The sequence below is a fragment of the Mus musculus genome, chromosome 7, assembly GCF_000001635.26.
Source record: "Mus musculus strain C57BL/6J chromosome 7, GRCm38.p6 C57BL/6J".
Classification (NCBI taxonomy): Eukaryota; Metazoa; Chordata; class Mammalia; order Rodentia; family Muridae; genus Mus; species Mus musculus.
This window is the reverse complement of record NC_000073.6, coordinates 67,722,504-67,739,975: the sequence shown is the minus strand read 5'-3', so window position 1 is coordinate 67,739,975 and position 17,472 is coordinate 67,722,504. Positions and strand designations below refer to the sequence as shown.

General features: G+C 47.1%; 2 protein-coding genes across 28 annotated transcripts in view; one reads left to right on the top strand and one right to left on the bottom strand.

Moving 5' to 3' along the window:
* Synm (synemin, intermediate filament protein) overlaps positions 1–9,815 on the top strand; it is a 29,582-nt gene extending 19,767 nt beyond the window's left edge. The window contains exons 3-5 of one of the 3 annotated variants that reach the window (NM_207663.3): positions 801–871; positions 3,070–5,516; positions 6,423–9,815. In NM_207663.3, coding sequence (NP_997546.2) covers positions 801–871; positions 3,070–5,516; positions 6,423–6,749 — 2,845 coding nt within the window. In that variant the 3' untranslated portion in view covers positions 6,750–9,815. Of the gene's footprint in view, positions 1–800; positions 872–3,069 lie in introns of all 3 variants that reach the window. The other 2 variants (NM_183312.3, NM_201639.2) reach the window with 2 other exon arrangements.
* A 1,538-nt stretch (positions 9,816–11,353) lies between these two features.
* Positions 11,354–17,472, bottom strand: part of Ttc23 (tetratricopeptide repeat domain 23) — an 83,192-nt gene continuing 77,073 nt past the window's right edge. For 17 of the 25 annotated variants that reach the window (XM_017312244.2, XM_017312246.2, XM_017312249.2 and 14 more), the window contains 2 exons: positions 14,660–14,742; positions 11,354–13,948 (listed from right to left, as the gene is read on the bottom strand). In XM_017312244.2, coding sequence (XP_017167733.1) covers positions 13,834–13,948; positions 14,660–14,742 — 198 coding nt within the window. In that variant the 3' untranslated portion in view covers positions 11,354–13,833. Of the gene's footprint in view, positions 14,429–14,659; positions 14,743–17,472 lie in introns of all 25 variants that reach the window. The other 8 variants (NM_001360653.1, NM_025905.3, NM_001168475.1 and 5 more) reach the window with 3 other exon arrangements.

The window sequence follows — 17,472 nt, the reverse complement described above, 5'->3', positions numbered from 1 at the left end:
TGCTGGTCTATATGCTTGCCTTCATCTCTGAGATGTTCATATAGGTTTACAGATATAGCTCTGTGGCAAAGAAGTCACCTAGCATATATGTGGTCCTAGGATTGAAGTGTGTGTGTGTGTGTATGTATGTATGTATATGGTGTGTATATATATATGTGTATGTATGTATGTATATATATATATATATATATATATATATATATATATAAAAATGAGCAACACCAGCTTCCACCCAGCCTCCTGTTTACAAATAGTGTCTGTTCTGCTTTCCATAGACACCCCTTCTGTGTGAATGTGTGTATATCAGGGTGCTCAGGTGTTCTGGGGCCCTACAGCTTGAGTGAAATGCTGGCCCAGGTCTCTCTCTGCTGCTCAGGAAGCTAGGTCCTGACCTGCCTTTCTCTGCCAATCTCCCCAGCATTCCTTGGTGTGTTCCCCTTTCTGCCTTGGGCAGGAAAGGTTTTCTTTTCTCTTTTGGGGGACTTGGGGGACTTCCGAGAAAGACTGAACTCTCTGGTACTTCTGATGCCTGGCCCATACATTTTCTTCCTTCCTCTGGTCTCACTTGAGCATCTGTCATGTAGCAGATGCTATGCTGGACATCAGGGGCATGAGGGTAAGCAGAGCAGTGTACCGTCCTGGTACAGCCCCTACCCGAGCCACATCTTCAGGCACAGGTCTTAAAATGCACGGGCCTGCGATGGTGTGGTCACTGACAAAATGACACCCAACAAATTTGATGAGAAGCACTGCCTCCTTTCATACTAGAATAAATGATTTTTTAAAAATAACGTTCACAGGGCCTTGTTGGAAGGAGAAAGCAATCCGGAGATATTGATCTGGACTGAGAACATTGAAAACGTGCCACAAGGTAAATATAAGAGATTGTGTTTGCTAAAATTGTATTGCTAAAATGCCTTCTCTCTGAGCTGCCCCCTCCATAGATGGAGGAGGGGACAACTTTATAGAAGGAGAGGGTTTGGTCACTCCCCGCCCCCCATGATAATAGATTGTCCTTCTTTTTAAGTACCAAGTAGATTTTAGTTGAATGGGATGTAATTTAAATTACAGTGTGAATCAGAATGACCTCGGAAGTCCTCCGCAGACTGGTGTGCTCATGGGGAGAGTATTTTGAGGCACTTTCTAGCTGAGGAGCAGCAGTAAATGCCAGGCCTTCTGAAGGATGGCGCAGATCTGTACTTGCTCATTCCATCCTTGGGAGGGACATGGTTTCTTTTTCCAGACCAAACAGTTATGGCTGTAACTAACGGACAAAATTATCACTTTGGACAAGATGCAGTCAGCACTCTGGAAACTGTAGCCCTACCAGGACACTGACACTACCGTGCCACCTTAAGTTGAAGCGGCACGTCAGGAAGGTGTAACCAGCTGGGCCCACAGCTTCTGATCAGGGCTTTTCCTTCCTACAGCCATGGACCTGACACAAAAGAGCTTAATGTGCTCATTTGGGAGACCTTAAAAAAATCTATAAGGTAACCTTAAAAATAAATATTTAAACCTGCTAAATCTTAAGAGATTCTGGCTAAGCAATGTCAGCCTAAAAGGCATGTGGTATGTTCAGCATAGTCTTCCTTGGTATTTGAGGGGAGATCAAGTGACTTATCTAAAATGTTATAGGATCCACACATCCTCGTACAGACTCCAAATCCTCCCTAGATTGCTTACAGTATATAGAACCACGTCTGCGCCATGCACATTCCTGTTACACGGTGTTACTTAGAGGAGAATGACAAGAAAAGGGTCTGCATGTGTTCAGTGCAGTTATGCAATTTGAAATAGCTTTGAATAGTAGTACAACATACACACTTCACATTTATACACTAAATTTACTTAACACTTAGGTATTAGGACAAAGAAAGATGCTGGGGAATAAAGGTGCCTGGTTGTACATCAGCCTTTGTGTGGCTGAGTAGCTCTGTTTCCTGCATAGTATAGATGCCCATTAACTATTTATGGAAGAAACCTGAAGATGATTTCCAGTAAACGGATCAATATGTATTAGAGCTCTTAGTCGCCTTTTATAATGTGCCCAGAAATAATGCTGGCTGCTTCCTATGACCTAAAACTACTCTGTGACCTTCCATATTTCTTATTGACCTTGGGGGTTCATCTTCTGGGGTTTCTAGGTTAGGATCAGTATATTGGAACCTTTGTTTTAAAAGAAAAAAGTTCTAGCCTGTCTAGCCTGATCTCTTTCCCTGTATCTTGGGGACCTATCTCACTGAGACCTTTAGCTTCCATTACCATGAGGGAGGAGTGGAGAGGTGCCCAGCTGGACACTAAGAAACACTCTCAGAGTGGACGGTGCTTCGATGTTCTAATTCAGTTACCATCCCAAAGAGCTGGTTACCCCAGTGGAGTTTGTGCACCTGAAGGGTAACACTCTCCGAGGGGGATCCTGAGGAAACCCAGAAGCCCTAAGACTGCCTCTTAACTCCAGGAGGATGCCATTAGGACAGGTGGAGCTCTGACAACCGGTTTGTTCATGGAATCATGAATTGCCAGGCATAAACATACAAGGGAGCTTAGAAACACTAAAGACTTCAATAGCTGCAGCTCAACAGAGGGACTGATAAACCAAGTCCTAAGGGTGGAGAGGGGTGCTGTTTGGCACCCAGTAATTATACAGTTCGTGATTATTGGCTCTTCTCTGCTGAAATAACAAACTTATCTCAACAAAGCCAAAATTAAAGTTTCTGAAATATCATACTATTGTGAAAATTTAACCAGAAAACCCAGTGCCTCTGACCTCTCTGGCACACTCGGCACCCTTTGCATTCAAGTTCTCTAAAGGGAGGGAGGATTCTGAGATCAGCAGCTTGAGAAGCGTGCTAGGCTAAGGTGTTTGTGGGGCGATATTTCACTGTGACAGGAGTTCTAAAACAACCAAAAGATGATGTGGAGAATAAGAGTATTCTCTTGAAATGACCCTTCCTGTAATAACAGTATATTTTATTAAGAATATGGGGTTTGACCTATAGCAGTGCTTTTATGATGAAAGTAAAATGATGGCTGTCATCTAAATGAACTGTTGTTCCATTTCTACAGAGCCCAGAAACACATCCTATCGCTACACCAACTCAGTATTGCAGAGGAAAAATGAGAAAAATCTCTTTCCAAGGCGAAAAACACCTTGGGCAGCTGTAAATCACAGCTCGGCCTCGTATTCTAACTGGCCAGGGCACCTTGACTCACAGACAACCACAGCTGTAGGAAGTGCTGCCAGAAGGGGTCTCCTGACCTCCCGCCATTCTTCCTCAGCTACAACCTCAGGGCAGCAAAAGCCCCTGGAGAAAACCATCAGCAGCCGAGCCAATTTAAGACCGGTCACGCCAACCCACGGCTTTCTAAGAAACACTGATGCTCAAATGAAAACACTCCCCCATAGATCCAAAGTCGAAGGCACGGGGGACACCCACGCACGGCGGGCTACAGAGTCTGTTATTACCAGAGAGTCATACAGAGGTCACCAGGGCCATGTGGCAGCAGGTGCCGTGAGCAGCACTCCGTCAAATGAGAGGACTGTCATTCTGGGAAAGAAATTAGAAGCGCAAGCCACTAAAGAACAAGAAAGGGACAGATCAGGGGTCATCAGAATAAAGCCAGAAGAGAAAATGTTTGATTCTAAAGAGAAGGCTTCAGAGGAAAGAAACTTGAGGTGGGAAGAGCTAACCAAGTTAGATAGAGATGCCAGAAAGAGAGAAAGCCGGCATTTGAGGGATGAGGCCAGAGAGAAGGAAGCACTGAAGGAGAGAAGTGTAAAAGAAAGAGAGGTGCCCATCAGTCTAGAAGTATCCCGGGGCAGCAGAGCAGAGGTGTCCACCATACACTTGCAGTCACCTGGAAGGAAGGACGTTAGCCACAGTGGGGGAAGAGAGGCAGAGACCAAAGAGACAAGGTTCCGGCTGGATACCCAGGACACTGCCAGCTCTCTGCAAAGTGACTCAACGACAGAAACCATAGCCGAAAGCATTGTCACCACCATCCTTAAGCAGTTTACCCAGTCTCCAGGTGCCGAGGAGGAGGCCACTTCTTTCCCGGACACAAAGGTCACTTATGTGGACAGGAAAGAGTTTCCTGGTGATGGGAAAACCAAGACAGAAATCGTTGTGGAGTCGAAGCTGACAGATGTTGTTGATGTTTCTGATGAAGCAGGCCTGGACTACCTTCTAAGCAAGGATGTCAAGGAAGTAGGACTGAAGGGGAAGTCAACGGAGACGATGATCGGAGAGATGATCAACCTGGGTCTGAAAGGCAGGGAGGGGAGAGCTAAAGTCGTAAATGTGGAGATTGTGGAAGAGCCCATGAGCTACATAGGTGGTGGGAAAATAGACTTTTCTACCCCCTTTCAGGTAGAAGAAGTCGACGACGTGTCTCCCAGCCCCAAGGGCTTTGTGGAGGAAGAGGATGGTGAAGGAGAGACCCACATGGCATTCTCAATGCGTCCACATCAGACCAAACAGCCCCAGGGGACCATCCCTCACGTGGAAGAAGTGACGGAGGCGGGCGACTCAGAGGGGGAGCAGAGCTATTTTGTGTCTACCCCAGATGAGTACCCCGGGGGGCATGACAGAGAAGATGATGGCTCAGTGTATGGGCAGATTCATATCGAGGAAGAGTCTACCATCCGGTACTCATGGCAAGACGAAATTGCGCAGGGGACCTGGAGAAGGAAAATGAGAGGTGACGTGGGGGGAGAGAAGCCTGTGAAGGTCCTGGAGGTCCCAGCACTTTCCCTGGGTGGTGCTATTGGTTCTGCTCACTTGAAGGAAGAAGCCAGTGGTGAACTCCGTGCTGAACCCACAGTCATTGAGAAAGAGATCAAAATACCGCATGAATTCCACACCTCCATCAAGGGTGTCTTCTCCAGTGAGCCCCGGCACCAGCTGGTGGAGGTCATCGGGCAGCTGGAGGAAACATTGCCCGAGCGCATGAAGGAGGAGCTGTCTGCCCTGACCAGACAGAGTCAAGGAGAGTCAGGGAGCGTTTCTGTGGACGTAAAGAAAGTCCAGAGCGCTGCTGGTGGTTCTGTGACTTTGATGGCTGAGGTCAACCTCTCACAGACTGTAGATGCTGATCAGTTGGACCTGGAGCAGTTGAGCAGAGATGAAGCTGGGGAAATAGAGAGGGCTGTGGAGTCTGTGGTCAGAGAGAGCTTGGCCAAGCGCTCCAGCCCAGTGCCTAGAAGCCCAGACAGGGAAGATGGAGAGGAGGTGCCTGCTGGTGGCATTCTCTTCAAGCGCTGGGCCACCAGGGAGCTGTATAGCCCATCTGGTGAGAGGGATGATGCTGGCCAGGTCTCTCCCAGCTCAGATCAGCGTGTTACCCAGGGCCCAGTGTCAGCTACTGTGGAAGTGACCAGCCCAACGGGTTTTGTACAGTCTCATGTGCTGGAGGATGTGAGCCAGTCTGTAAGGCATGTTAAACTAGGTCCCACTGAAATGTGGAGGACAGAACAGGTGACCTTCGGAGGACCCACCGCACAGGTGGTGGAGGTAAGTGGAGACTTCAGCGAGGCAGTCAGCTCTGAGGGAGCCAGCCGCTCTGTGAGGCACATTACACTGGGTCCCCATCAAAGCCAAGTGTCCACAGAAGTCATTTTCCGAGGCTCTGTGCCTACCTGGCAGGAAACAGGAGACACAGAAAAGCCTGGCCCAGTGGTACTGTCTGTGGGAGCTGACATCTCAGGGAGCGGCAGGATGCCTGGCTCTGAGCGGTCTCACACTGAGAAAGAAATTCGTTTTCAGGGTCCTGTTTCTGGGACAGCCCAGGTTGGTGGTAACTTTGCAACTGAAGAGTCAGTGGGTAGCCAGACTTTTGTAAGGAGTCTCCAGTTAGGCCCCAAAGAAGGGTTCAGAGAGGAAATCCAGTTCATAGCTCCTATCCCAGACAAGGTAGGGTGGGGAGAAGAGGATTCTGAGCACACCAAAGTGTCGCTAGAGAGGGCTACATCCATCCAGCGTATTGACATTGTGCCCCAGAGGTACCTAGCTTCCAAGCAGATGGCCCCACAGACATTGGAATTCAGGGACTCAGAAGACATGGTTATGGTGGAAGGTTCAGCAGGCACAATCCAGGCCACTCACAATTTCACCTCAGATAGAGAAATCCTCCAGAACAAAGAGAACACATTCCAGAGGGTCATTTCTGGGTCTCCTCCAGACAGTGTGGGCGACACGGGAGCAGAGGTGACAGCAAACGTCAGCAGGTCCTTTCGGCACATTCAAATAGGTCCTACAGAGGAAGAACCCTCTGAATACTTTGTCACCGGGAGACCCGTATCTAAAACATTTGTACTTGATGGTTCCGTGGCGTCCCCTGGGCTGGTTGGGGGAGCAGACGGTGGTAGCACACCGTGTCGGATTGCACTGGGGCCCAAAGAAACTTCATTTACTTTCCAGATGGATCTGAGCGACACGAGAGCGATCCGCAGCTGGACCCGAGACACAGGGTCGGAAGTGGAAGCTCACGGCGTGTCTCACCGTGGTGGCTGGAGAATTGCACACAGTAGGGATGAGCGAGTGGCCAGCACTGGCTCTGGGGCCTCCCCTGGGGATGCACACCAGGCCCCTGGAGAGAAAGGCACGGAGCAGGCTGGATTTGACAAGACGGTACAGTTGCAGAGAATGGTAGACCAAAGGTCGGTGGCCTCAGATGAGAAGAAAGTGGCTCTTCTTTATCTAGACAATGAAGAGGAGGAGGAGGAGGAGGGCGAAGGGTGGTTTTGATGAATGCAACTATCTTGTCCTGAATGGCTCTCTGGAAACATCAATGTACAAAGCCTTCAAAATACCGACATGCAAGCCCTTCACTAAGTGGAGGGGGAGGGGGAGGCTGGTTATCAATACCTTTATTTAGAGAAGCCTAGGCTGAAATGGTTTGCTTTAGAATGTATTTAAAGGTTGGAGATTTTACATTTGAGGTGGAACTTTCACAGACTTCTTTTCATCTTTTCAGTCTCAAAAAGTTCCTTTCTCCAAACTTTTCTCTCCACGCGTGGGGACAGTTTATACGAGTTTTGCACCAGGTCACAGGCGTGGCTTATATCTATCTGTTCTACTGTTTATCTATAGGCAAGACACTTTTAACATTAACCAGATTAAAATAATATATTTAAGGGTAGGTTGTGTTTGCATGTGCTAATATCAAACAGTAAGCTAACACTGGAAAGGAAAATAGGTGCGTTTTTCTCTTTCCTACATCTTAAAAACAAAAAAAGAAATTATAGAAAGTAAGCAAGACTATGTTTGGAAAAACAATCTAGTCAGTGATTTCTTTAAGAAAAAGTTACTTATCAGAGATTTAAAATTATTTTTCAAATGGAATGAATTGCTTCTATGTACAGAAGTTTAGAAGAAAAAAAAAAAGAGGGCTTAGAGTTATTTATGGAAAGGCAGCTGTGGCCTGTTGTTGGTACTTCAGATTCATGTATCTGTCCTGATTGTTCAGATTTGCTGTCCCTGGCCACAGGCTTGAGCAACCAAGAATGACGATTGCTCGCAGCAGCCTTTCAAGTCTTTACAAGGCTGTGAGGTAGCAGATACCTTCCTGTACTGACCTAAGCTGGAGTACTTACCTCCTGCTAGAGCAGGGCTTCTTCAACCTGTGGGTCTCGACCCTTGCAAGGCATTGCCTATGAACATTGGCAACCACTGATATTTACGATTCATAACAGTGGCAAAATCACAGTTATGAAGTGGCAATGGCGTGATTTTATGGTTGGGGGTCAGCACAACTTGAGAAACTATATTAAAGGGCCGCAGCCTTTGGAGGGTTAAGGACCGATGCTCTAGAAGAACAGCCAGTGCTTCTAACTACTGAACCATTTCTCTACCCCATACAGACCTCCTTCGTAGGATTTTCTGAGCTCCTAGAATTACGGACAAAAATGCAACAGCCGTATACAAACCCCACAAACGCTTTCTGCACTTTGAATAGAAATCGTGGTGGCAGGGGTATCTAAGTCAAACAGAGGTAGTACTTAGGGGAAGGAACCAGGTGCCTCCCGTGCACCCCAGCATCTAGGCCCCCAGGGCAGGCTGACAGATGGCAAAGGCCCCACCCGTGTGGGCCACAGATTATGGACCTGGAGCTGTGCACCACTGAATTTAAGAAGGATGAGTGTGCTCATTTGGGATTGTTCCTTTACACATGGACATTGTTTTTAAAGCTCCCATCTCTTAAGACTTGGCATCACATAAAAAGAAAAAGAGCCTCTATAGTGCAGCAGTCTGTGAGCGCAGAATGGTAGCTTTCTTGAGTCCGAGCTGTGCTTTTGAACCCAGGCCACAAACCTGCCTGTGGGGCACTGAGGATCCTAGAGGATGCCATCTTCAGGTAGGGGAGGAGCCTTCTTCCCTGACCCGTGTGTGTTTCACGGGGCATATCTCCCCTCTGGTTCCAGCAGGTGGGCAAAGGAGAGTACGATGTTTTTCATTGCCAAGTATAAGAGAAACACAGAACGGCTTAAGATGATCTTTTCAAACGCCTTGCACGGGGTACAGGAAGGAAGCGGATTTGAATGGAAAGCCTTTGTTACCCTCATGCCAACTGAGCTCAGGGTTGTCAGCCTGAGCCAGGAGTTACTACGGCTGTGGCTCGTCATCTCTTATACTGTCAGAGATGTGCGGACTTATTTTTTTCCATAAGCAGAAAACCCGAGTGATTTGTAAGAATGTGGCCAAGGTGGTACAGCCTTGGTACCATAATGCAAGACACAGTGACAATGTCGAGTTTATTATGAGTCTAAGTGGGCTTAGCTGGATGTCATTGTCCTAGTTCATGAACTTGTCCATGGGCGCTGGTGTGAGCAGGTTATAAATACCGTGGCACTTCTACTTTGAAAAATAAATGTCTTAGAATGAAATACTAATTTTCATTTCTAAGTTGGAATCCCCATCGAGGCAATGTTATGGTTATGTTTGAAGAACCTACCAGGAAGGAGGAGTCCTCAGCTGTCACTGGTTACTATGTCTCCACCATTACACCCTTGACATTGTAGCAGATCACCGCCAAAGCTCCCTGAGGTTTTAGAAATCAGTCACTCTGGAGTCAAATCAACACTGTGGGAGGGCAGGGAGGGCCCCAGTCTCTCCCAGTTTGTTATTGTTGAGACTACAGGAGACTGAATGTTTCTTAGCTTCCCACTGGTTGTTTTGATCGTTTGCTTTACAGTGTTTATTTAGAATTATCTAAGAAGCCTATTTTGCTAACCTGTTCCCTACAAAGAGAACTGTCACAAGAATGTGTAGAAATAAAGATCTGAGGGGGGAAAAAAAACAACTGTATTGTTCTTAAAGAGAATGTTTTCTGGCTGACTTCCATGTGGTTCCTTCGATGCTGATGTTCCATTCCTGAGTTTCTTTCCATGTTTTGATGGTAGCCATGGGTTACTGGATGGGTCATAAATGTTCCTTAGTTCCTCCTGAGATCAGAACTTTTCCCTATAGGTTCAAACTAGGAAGCATGCACTAACTAGCTTATATCCAAGTGGATAGTTTGGTGGTAACTGCCATCCCAGCCCGGAAGACTGTTGTCAGCAGGATGAGACAGCCATCCATTCTGCCCAGGATGGAGGAGGGAGCCAAGGTACAGTTATTCCTGCTGAACCCAGCATTGTCTGGGGCTGGAGCTGGTCAAGTAGTTACTCGAAGCACAGTTTGTAAGGCTATTCATGGCCATTTCTCAGTATCTTAAGATATAGATATATGCTTGAAACAAGGAGTGGGTGACTGTTCGTCTGTCTATAATCTGGCCTTTTAGCAACAAAAATAAAAACATGAGTAGTTGTATTTCTTCTCACTTGTGGGAGTTAACTGAAGTCAGTGGAAGATATTACTAAGACTCATTGCATTGGTTACATTTCTGTTGCTGTGATAAAACAACAGCCAAAAGTGACCCAGGAGGAAAAGGTTTATTTGGCTTTACATTCACAGATCATAGTGTATAACGGTTGGGGGGGGGGGGGGAGCAAGCAGGAACTCAAGCAGGGCAGGCACCTGGAGAGAGGAGCTGAAGCAGAGACCGTGGAGGAGCGCTGCTAACTGGTTTGCTCTCTCGCTCATGTTCAGCCACCTTTCTTACACCTTCCAGGTCATTCCTTAGCTACCTGGGGTGGCACCACCCACATTATTAATCAAGGAAATCCCCGGGCCCCCAGAGACACGTGTGCAGATCAACTGATGGAGGCATTTTGTCAACTCAGAGTCCTTCTTCCAGATGACTCTTCCTTAGGCTCGGTTAACAGAAACAGAATGAAGCCCAAACCAACCAGCGTACCACTCTTTATGCTGGTCAGCCTATCCTTCTTGGGGCAGGAGCTAACATTTAAAGAGGAGTTTATTACTTGTGATTCTAAACTATATTCCCAGCAGCTCGAGTGTCGTCTGGCTGTGCTGCTGGGTAGCTTTGGCAATGCAGGTTTATATCTGAGGTCTGGAGGTCGGAGAATACAAACCACGGATGCTCACAGATTTAGTTTTGATAGGCTTGCAGACAGCCACTTTACTGCTGTCTTCGTGGAGTAGAGAGAGATGTTTTCTCTTGGTTCTCTTCTTTATAAGGACATTGATCCCACCAGCCAGTGCTCTGCACCCCTGATGCTGCCTTGTGATCTTAGCATCCTTCAGAGAATCTCTCTCTACATGTCGTTGGGGGCTAAGGACTCAGACATAAGACTTCAGGGCCAAGGAAGCCTCTGGCAGCCTCTGTTTTTAAGATTTGTTTCCAACTAGCCATGTTGAAACACACTTCTTCAGTTAGACGGCATACTCTTCAGTGACCACAAATAATTGTGTACCTTGCTGCCACCCCACAGCCCTGAGTCTGAGAGAAGAGGCATAAGCAAAGATGGTTTGCCTGCTGAGCTGCCGCACTCCTGAGGAGACAGAGGGCCCTGCCAACCACCCTATCATGTTTATTTTCTCCTTCAGTTCTTGAAGAGTCACTATGAACAAGTGGGCGTGACACAAAAGGTTTATACTGCAGTCCTGTTGCCCTCTTAGCAATGGCCTGTGGCCTCATTGGCGTGAGCCATGGAATAAGAGAAAGAGAGCTAAGCTTACTGCTTAGCTTTGTCACCCTTGCCCACCTGTGGCATCCCCTGAGAAGAATGAAGGCCACTCTGGACATGGCAGTAGAGGGTATGCAAGCTCTAGTAGCAGTTGTCCTTCCTGCCTAGGATAGCGGCCACGAGAGACAAGGAAGTATCGAGCCAGTGTCCTCCTCCCAAGCCACTCCACGAGGGCCTCAGCACCATCATCCGGTGATGCATCGGAGTGCAAGCATTTGTTGGCACTTCTGGAGGTCAAGCTGAGGGTCACCTCTTAGTTACTTTTTTTTTCATGGTTGTGATCAAATACTTGACAAGAAACAAGGAAGAAGGGCTGGTTCTGGCTTACAGTTCGAGGGGATACAGCCCATCATGGCAGTGAGGGCAGATCAGCCGTAATCTGAGGTGGTTGGCCACACTGCAAACACAGTCAGGAAGCAAAGTGTAGGCGGGATATGGGGTGGGGTGATGAAACCTCAAGGCCCACCCCCCACTGATCCACTTCCTCTAGGCCCAACCTATCCTGGGACAAAATATTCAAACATACAACTGTATAGGGGGCATTTCACAATCAAACCACAGCGTTTTGCCCCTGTCTCCAGAGGCCCATGGCCATTTCATAATGCAACATGTATTCAGTCCAAGGAGGAAATCATACTTCCAACATCAGCAGCACAGAGTTTTCCCACTCCATAACAAGGGAAGGTCATACTAAAGTAAGATCAAAACCCAGCAGGGCAAATAAATACCAAACCCTTCAGCTCTACATACCCGAGGCTCACAGTAGAAGCATTTGGGCTCTGAAGAGCTTGGGTATACCTGCTGCTACAGTTCTGCAGCCTGAAGCTCATGGTCTCTTATAGGACAGCATGAGTCTGCTGCAGAGTCCTTCAGCTGACGCCTCCTGTGTGGTCCTGGTGTCTCCAGCATCCTGAGGTCTCCATCACAGCTCAGGCGTCACTGTTACAGCACACAATGGCCTCAGTGCCTTTCAGAGCCTTGGTGCCAACTTCTGTGACCCACCTCCCCCACTTGAGTTTCGCATATTTGCACAATAATGTCGTCATGTCCCACTGCCACCTTGCAATACAATCTGGCCCACTTGGACCACAGTCACTCAGGTCTCTATTTCCAGGTATTCATTTCTAAGCAGGGCCCCCTACATTCTCAGTTCAGGCTCTCTTAACAACCTTCAAATACATTTGCTTTTTCCAGATTTGGAGCCTTTAGTGGGTGGGGTTCTGCCCTCAGGACAGCTTTCCTAGTGTCCCAGTAAAGAACACTAGATTTCTTTTTAAAGGGGCAGCTAATCACTTTAACTTCCAGGCTGCTTTTGTACCGACCCTATCTCTAATTTTAGGCCCATTCCTTTCCCCACCAGATGCTGCACCCTCCATCCCTCTGTTCCACTTGTAGCTCTCTGGATAAGAACAGTGAGCAACTCCACCACACCTGACTGCAATTGTGTCTTAGAGGCTCACCCATCAAACACAGTAGTCCACTACATGACCATGAGGTCTCAAGTACATATACTTTAGGTATATGAGGTCTTGGCACATGCGCAGAATGCAGACAGATTCCTTGTTGTAATGTAGGACAATGTAGCCCAGGTCTTAACAGAGTCCTTATTCTCCTCTAGTGTCAGGATTTGTCATAACATCCTGGTCATCTAGACACCCCCACCCCTAGGATGGTCTTCTGAGATCTGCTTTCAGCTTCTGAGGGGCTCCCCTGCCCATACTTCTACACTCTTCCATATTATTCCTGCAGATCAATTCCAAACACCGGAGACCTGCAGTCAGCCGGACCATGGCTGTGGGTCTATTCCAGTGCCTGTTTTCCATGCTATTCTTTTTATCCTTACAATGAGAAAAATAATGCTGGTTGCTCAAACAGCCAATAAGAAGCAAAGGGTTGATTTTGGCTTTTAGATGGAAGGCAGGTAGGGGTGTGTGTGTGCATATTTACACACACACACACACACACACACACACACACACACACACACACACACACACAATGGTGAGGAAGGCAGGTGGCAGAGGCACCACCAGCTAGTCCCACTGAGTCTGCCATCAGGAAGCAGAGAGTGCATAGAAAATGGGACTAAGGCTAAGAAACCTCAGAGCCCACCTCCAGTGACACAGTTCATCCAACTGGACTCCTGCCTCAAGGCCTCTCAGCAATGGGAACCAAGTGTTCAAATATACGAGCCTATGAGAGACATTTCGCATTTAAACCATAGCAGGCTCCATGGAGTCCAGGCAAGCGCTCTGTCCCGGGGCAGCATTGCCAGCTCCAGTCTTCATTTCAAACACACAAACTGCTGCTAGCACAAGCATCTCTTTATTGGTAGTTTCTTCTCAGTTACTATTACTTTCATACGAGGGAGGCTTTGTGCAGGGTCTCGCTGCCCCAGATGTGGCTCTGGATGGAGCAGGAGCCCTGCCTGTCACCAGGTGAGTCTCCTTTCCTGTCAAGAAGCTCCAACTTGGGAAGAGTGTTTCAGCCACGGCAGAGATGACAGAGGAGAGTCTCCTTGGTGAAAGAAGATAACCAAGAGCACCATATCACCCCAAAGGGCATTCACAATTGGGGTGTGGAAGATTCATGGTACTGCCATTGCATTCTGAAGTAAACAGCCTTAAAAACCTGCAGTGGCTGCTGAACTTCACCTTCGAGCTGGAGAGAGGTTTGTTCAGCATCCTACAAGCAATGCCAAGTCTTTCTTGGAGCTTTCTTTGGGGCGGCACATGGGCGCATCAGTCTGCTACACTGTGCCTGCCCTTCCCTGGCATGCCGTACTGGGGGGCACTGGTGCAGAATGCTACTTTGGCTTTCACCGATTGCCTTGACTTCCCGGCAGCCTCGGAGATCCTGTAGACGGAAGGGAGACCGGTGAGCGAGGGCCTTTGCTGTTGGGAAGAAGCCTCAGGAGGGGATGCAGAGGAGACCCATGGCCCAAGAACATCAAACACAAGGCGTGCTTCTCCTCTCTTAATGCCTTGCAGCCATGCTCACCGAGCTGAGGCAAATCAGGTCTTAGGTAGGTCATCCGTGGAATGAGAGTGGAAAATACTGTCAAGTCCTGACGGGAAGCGTTGTTGACCCACTTACGCTGCCCTAAAAGGGTGCCTCCAGTGAAAGCCACTGCTGTACTTTCCTGACCTGGACTTGATCCTCAGTCCATATCCTCTCAGGGAATACCCACTCTGAAATGGCGGCCTTCACTAGGTAGTGTTGGGCTTTCTGCCAGTCTTCAAGGTACAGTTGTGACACTGACACCCACCCACAAGGCAGAGTTCTAGAGGCAAGGCCTTCCTTCTCCAGCAAGTGTGCTAACCTGCAGAGGCTAGTCTATGGGACGAAAAAAAACCAGAGTATTTCAACATTATTAAAGAATAAATACGTTTCGAATATTGGCAAGGACTGTTTCTAGCTGGCTTCGCAGAGGACCTACTCTTACATTTAACTATATAAGTTATGGGAAGGCAATGAAACTCCCACAGAATCTTCTAATTCCAGCCTCAGGCTCAGAATGGTCGAGGGATACGATATTCAGAGAAAACGTAAGGGAAGCTGACTCACTTGGACAGTGTGTCTATGGTGTGCTGGGTGGCCAGGGTCTTCTTGTCCTGTGATCCATACAAGAACGTCTCAATCTGGACACACTGCGGAACACCAATGAATCACCATGAGGTTACGGAAATGTCGCGGGCAAACAAAGTCTCCTTTGAAGTAGAGACAGAGTACTTCGTTTTTTTAGAGCCAGGCTGTGCTGGCCTCAGTGCCCTCAGGGGGTTCTCTAGGGACACTCTGACCTTTAAGATGTTTGTAGGCATCCAGGACACAAATGTACAATTTGAACACTAGTTCATAAACCCCTCTGTGTGCAAGCATGTGTTTAAAAGTAGTATTTTTAAAAAGTGAGGCAAGTGTATTATTGCCTGGCTTTTGCTTAATTTCTTTGTTTTGCTTAAGTTTTGGCATTTTATTGCCTATTCCCAGTCTGGAAAGAGTTGAGGGGAGGATAAAGATTAAAGAAATACTTCAAATGGACAAAGTAAGTCTAAGGAATGAGGTGGAGGAATCTGCTTTGATGGCCGTCTGTAGAACTATAGCGATGAAGACAGGGCATCTTTCACCTCGGGTGTCATGGAGACCAATGGGAAAGGCAGGGGCCTCAGCACTTGGCTGCCACTGGACTGTCCTTGGAGCACCAGTGATACTGTGGCTCAATAGATGACGTTAGGAGCATACTTGTGCAAACAAAAGAGAATGATATTTAACTCCTACAAAGTGAATAAATTAATCCCAAAACATTTAAGAACTTGGGGTTCTCCTATGAAAATGTTGAGGGGCAGCCTCCTGGACTGGAGCCGGGAAAATTATTTCTTGAGTCTAGCTCCCCATAACCAAACTTCTGGATAAATGTAACGAGCTGTATGAAAATGACCAACGGCTTTGCAGCGAAGTTTAACCATAAGCAAAGAAAATGGAGCGAGAGGAAGTGTCTGTGGTGTCCCTTCCCAAGAGTTAGCATTCAGAACATGTTAGGGATGCCTCAGAGGTAATGACGAGCAATGGTAACGGCCTCCAACCTCCAACCTCCCGGTACAAGAGTGGTCAAAAGCAGTCAGTCATTCAGAGAGCTGAAAGAAAGCTGGCCAATGAGAGGCCCTGCCTCACTAATAGCTGGAGCTGCAAATAGGGATCAAAGAGCACAACTTTGTTGAAAATGGAAAAATTCTCCGATGCTATCAAGACGATGCCAAAGAGGGAATAAAAAGAACCATTATAGAGTTTCGTGTCCGTTGATGGTGGGAATTTAAGTTGCTGTGACTCTCTGTAGACACTTCAGCATTATTTAATAAAGTTTAAGTAAGAGTTAAGAGTGATGTGCCTGTTTTCTAAAGAGAGACAGAAAGGGAGTAGATCTGGATGGGAGGGGAGGTGGGAGGAACTGGGAGGAGTAGAGGGAAGAAAACTGTAATTAAGAAAAATTATGTGAGAAAAAATCTATCTTTAATAAAAAGAAAAAATAAATACAATAATATTTCTATACACATAGTAAAAATAACAGGTATACTAAAGTAGAATAACAAATTATAATTTAAAAAGTTAAAAAAGAAATTGCATAAATGCATGATCATAGGGAGCTTCGTGTGAAACTCAGAGCATGAAAAACCAAATGTAAGCATGGGGCAACGTCAAGTTCAAGACCGCGAGAGGGGCATCATCTGTGCCGCTCATCTTGTTTCTGACTTTGGATAATGAGGTCAAAGGCATTTGTTTCGCCTTTGTTACAAACATTTCCTGCAATGCTGAACTATTTCTTAATGTATTTTAAAGACTGACGTTTTCTCTCTGGTTAACCGGCTTGAGTCAGAAAGGAAGGACTACGGGGCCTGTGGGACATGCATCGTTCGCGTCTGCCGACCATCCTTTTTAAGTCTTTTTAAGAAAAAAAAAAAAAATGATGCACACGGCCCAAATGCTTTGTCTTCAGAAGCCAGGGAAGCTCTCAGGGCTGCCCAAGTGGGCACTGGGAATGTGACTCTGTGTCCTTTTGTGGAGGACAGAAATGACAGGTATGAGTGTGATAGGATTGTATTTCTAAATGACAGAAACTATTCCCTGCCTCTTGGTTCAATTAACTACATGAAGTAGTAAGCAGCAGGCTCTTTCTCTTATTTCATTCAGTCCATAATTCCCTGGGTCACTTTCACCCACAGATACGCCACATGACCTCACAACTTAGGAACCTTGAGGAAGAGCCATTGTTTTGAGGGAAGGGATGGGACATGCTTTGGACAGTTATGATAACTCAGCAAGGACTCTTCCAGTTCTCAGTGTGGGAGGCAGCACACAGAAGCCTAAATTGCTCTCAGCCTGCTTACTCCACCCAGCAGGGCACCGAGAGGAACAGGCAGTGAGGAAGCCAAGGGGGCAAGCATGCTGGACAGCCAGAGCCCTCTCCATTACGATCTCAATCTTCCTAACGGAACTTAATTTCTTTTTTTTTTCCTCCTTCACGAACAGGAGTGCCTTCCCTGGGTTTGAGAGAGCAGGTCTAATTTTGAACCCACCCAAACTCCCCTGGGTACATATTTAGGAGTGCCCCAATGCAGCTCATTTGACACCAGCCCAAGTCAGCACAGCTTGGTGTTAATTCATTCGATGTAGCATTAGAATTTTACTGACAGTATAAGTCTTTGAGACAGTCTGATGAGGTCTCAGTTCGCTCTGCTCAACAGATGGCTTCTAGAAGCTGCACAACACAGGGGGCGAGATTTCCATCCTACCTCTTTGGTGACTGAAGTGTCTCCACCCCGGCCCCTAATTCCCTAGGGAAGAGACCATTGGGTAAATAGTTGCAAATTCCCAGGAAGAATAAGAAG